Source organism: Brassica napus, chromosome A7 (genome assembly GCF_020379485.1).
Source record: "Brassica napus cultivar Da-Ae chromosome A7, Da-Ae, whole genome shotgun sequence".
NCBI classification, from domain to species: Eukaryota; Viridiplantae; Streptophyta; class Magnoliopsida; order Brassicales; family Brassicaceae; genus Brassica; species Brassica napus.
The window spans coordinates 9439742-9442945 of record NC_063440.1 but is presented as its reverse complement, the minus strand read 5'-3'; the positions used below and the strand labels follow the sequence as shown (position 1 = coordinate 9442945).

The following is a 3204-nucleotide window of genomic DNA, read 5'->3' as shown; positions in this document are numbered from 1 at the left end:
TAATCTAACAGTTTATTTTAATTTAATAGTTGTTTTTCGTGCACCAGCTGTAGTTTTTCTTTTCTCTTAGATCGACGAGTCTTTTGTGTTCTTCTCATCTTCTTCTTCTTCTCCTTCTCCTTCACATTCCGCGCATTGATTAAAGCAAAATCTTCCTTTCTCTCACTCTCTCACTTTTTTCGCCGCCGATTCTAAAAGCCTCCCCTCCTTCCTTTGCGTCCATTTCTCCGAGAGATTTATTCAGATTTTCCCATACACGAGGTACCAAATCTTCTTGTTTCGTGGATCGGATATGACTTGGATTGAATCCGAGTTTCATTGATTTAGACTCAGTTCTTAGGGATCTAGGTATCGCATATCGAATCTGCATTTGAGATTAGGGTTCATACATGTTGTTGTAGCGAGATTAGGCGTTTTCTATATGACGAGAAGCAGGATGAATCAATTAGAGATTAGATTAATCTCGAGTTTCCTTTTTTCTATCATTGTGGATTGAGATTAACATCTCGAGATTGATGGGTGTAGGGCGGTGTGGCGAATGATGAGATGAGGAATCGATAGATCGAATCTGTATAATAATCAAATAATCTCTGCAATGTCGTCGACCTCTTTGCAAACGATTGGTGCCATAAAGGCTTATCATCATCAAGCTCAGCATTTGGTTAACAACTACCTCTTGGCTGATCCTTTTATTCCTTACACCTCTGTTCTCACCGGCATTTTCCTCTGCAAAGTGGTAAAAAAAAGTTTGATTAATGATTTTAAAGGGACAAAGCTAGATTTTGATCCTAATCGTTTGATTAATGATCATTTTTGTAGGTCTATGATCTTTGTCACTTCATAAGCAACTCACATTCCAAGACCTATATCATCCTCACCAAGATTCAACAAATCGAATGGAACAACCGGTTTGTGTTTTGTTGATGGATTTTTGACTCTTTCAGAAAATGTTGTCTCTATTCATCTATTATCTTTGGTTTTCTTATGTTGTTTTGTCGTGTTTTGGGCTGCAGTGGTATCTCAACGGTTCATGCTATCTTTATCTCCGCAATGTCGCTCTACTTTGTCTTCTGGTCCGATCTCTTTTCCGATAGGTGGCACAATGATCTTGTTGTGTTCCGGAGCTCACGTCTTTCCTCTCTTGGTCTAGGGGTAAGCTTTTGTTTAACTGTGACCAAAACCAAATGTTGAGTCTTTGAGAGAAGAATTTTTGAACATGACACATGTATAAATGATATTTGCAGTTATCCATTGGTTACTTTATTGCTGATCTTGGGATGATTTTCTGGAAATATCCTTCTTTGGGTGGACTTGAGTATGTAAGTAACTCTTCTTCCCCAACCACTTTGCTCTATCTACTGATTGATGTTTTACTTTTGATTTATCTATTTTAAAACCTCTACACCGCCCAACTCCATAAAGATGCTAATGCTAAACCTTGCATCTGATTTCAGATTGTGCATCACTCGCTATCAGGGGTAGCAGTTGCCTACTCCTTGTTTTCTGGGGAAGGACAGTTGTATACATACATGGTCCTCATCTCCGAGATTACAACCCCCGAGATCAACTTGAGATGGTAAGTCCCCACTTTTGTTTTCCATGTACATTACAAGATTTTCATCTTAGTAATATTTCTTCTGACACAACGAGAGGATTATCTTGGGGGTCTTATGAAGGTACCTGGACACAGCTGGTATGAAGAAGTCGATGGCATATGTTGTCAATGGCGTTTTCATCTTCCTGGCTTGGCTGGTACATAAACATTCGACTCATTTTGATGCACAACATTTTGGTGTCTACTGATCACTCGTAACATTTTCATGTCAGGTTGCTAGAATCCTACTATTCATATACATGTTTTATCATGTCTATCTGCACTATAACCAGGTAAAAACTCATGATCTCCTTCTCGGTAATCTCTTCATATATGGGTCGAAAGTTGCATCAAAACCGTCCACAGTGAATTCGACACATGACAATATTATCTAATATCCTAGTTTGTTTATGTGATTGGATTTGCTTTTGTTTTTGGGGGTATAGGTCATGAGGATGCACATCTTTGGATACGCTCTGGTATTTGGAGTACCAGCTGCGCTCGGTGTCATGAACTTGATATGGTTCGGTAAGATTGTGAGAGGAGTAAAGAAAACATTAGCAAAGAGATGTGAATGCTGAGAGATTGGCGAGTCTACCTCACAATGTTTTATCAGATATCATCTTTACTGCTTCTTTCTCCCCTCTGACATATATGTCTGTCTCTCTAGTGTAAGTAGTTTTTGTCTGATGGAGAAACGAGAAGAAACAAAAACAAAAATGATACTATCATCAGACGTCTCTGTAAATGATCAAAATTCATGTCAAATTATGTTTTTCATTACAAGATGTAACTCTGTTTTCATTCTAATAGTTTTGTCCCTGTCCCCCCCCCCCCCCCCCCCCCCCCCCCTCCCCTTAATGTTTAATTGTCTGTCTCATACATCACTTGTTTAATCAGAAAATCAACACAGCCAGTACTAATATGATGAACAGTTTGTTTTCCGGTTATGTAGTGTAAAAAAATAGAAGAAAATCATTTGGTATAAATATTAAAATGTTTAATTACGTGGTAAGTTTTTCAAAACAAAACAAATTACAGATGAAAGGAGTTTGTGATTTAAAAGGAGTTTTGATCATTTTAAATTTAAATAGTCTAATAAATTTACAGTATAGCCAAAAACTTTTGTAGAATATTAAATATTTTAATTGATGAAAATTATAAATTTTATTTTTGATGAAATTCAAATTTATTGATTAGAATCTATGAAGTTTACTAGTTTAGTATATGTGTTCACTGTGTTCTATAATAAATGTCACTTGTTTTTTTTTTTTTAAATAAGTGTCATTCTATAATTCCAATGTAATTTTGTACACTAATTTTTTTTTTACCTTTTTGAATAATCAATGAGCTTTTATTTAAACCATTTTCATTTAATCAATCACACATTAAATGAATATATATTAGTCTATTATACAATTTTCAATCTCCGTGAAAAATGTCAAAATAACACTTAATATGAAATGGAGAGAGTATATCCTAATTGCTATTTGATGCTAAAGCCACCAACCGGCCAGGCAGACGTGCATATTTATGCTCAGATTTGTACTTGAGAGATAGGATTGTGTTCTTCATAGTCTTCTCAATGAGCATCCGCATCTGATCTGATC

At 36.0% G+C, this 3204-nt stretch overlaps 1 protein-coding gene across 1 annotated transcript; it reads left to right on the top strand.

Moving 5' to 3' along the window:
- The first annotated feature begins 511 nt into the window (after nucleotides 1-511).
- On the top strand, nucleotides 512-2411 carry LOC106356269 (TLC domain-containing protein 4-B). Its single transcript, XM_022689518.2, has 8 exons — nucleotides 512-736; nucleotides 820-908; nucleotides 1014-1152; nucleotides 1245-1319; nucleotides 1455-1576; nucleotides 1677-1752; nucleotides 1828-1887; nucleotides 2041-2411. Exons 1-8 carry the CDS (start codon nucleotides 596-598, stop codon nucleotides 2173-2175), a joined length of 837 nt encoding a protein of 278 aa, XP_022545239.1. The 5' UTR covers nucleotides 512-595; the 3' UTR covers nucleotides 2176-2411.
- The last annotated feature ends 793 nt before the right edge of the window (nucleotides 2412-3204 follow it).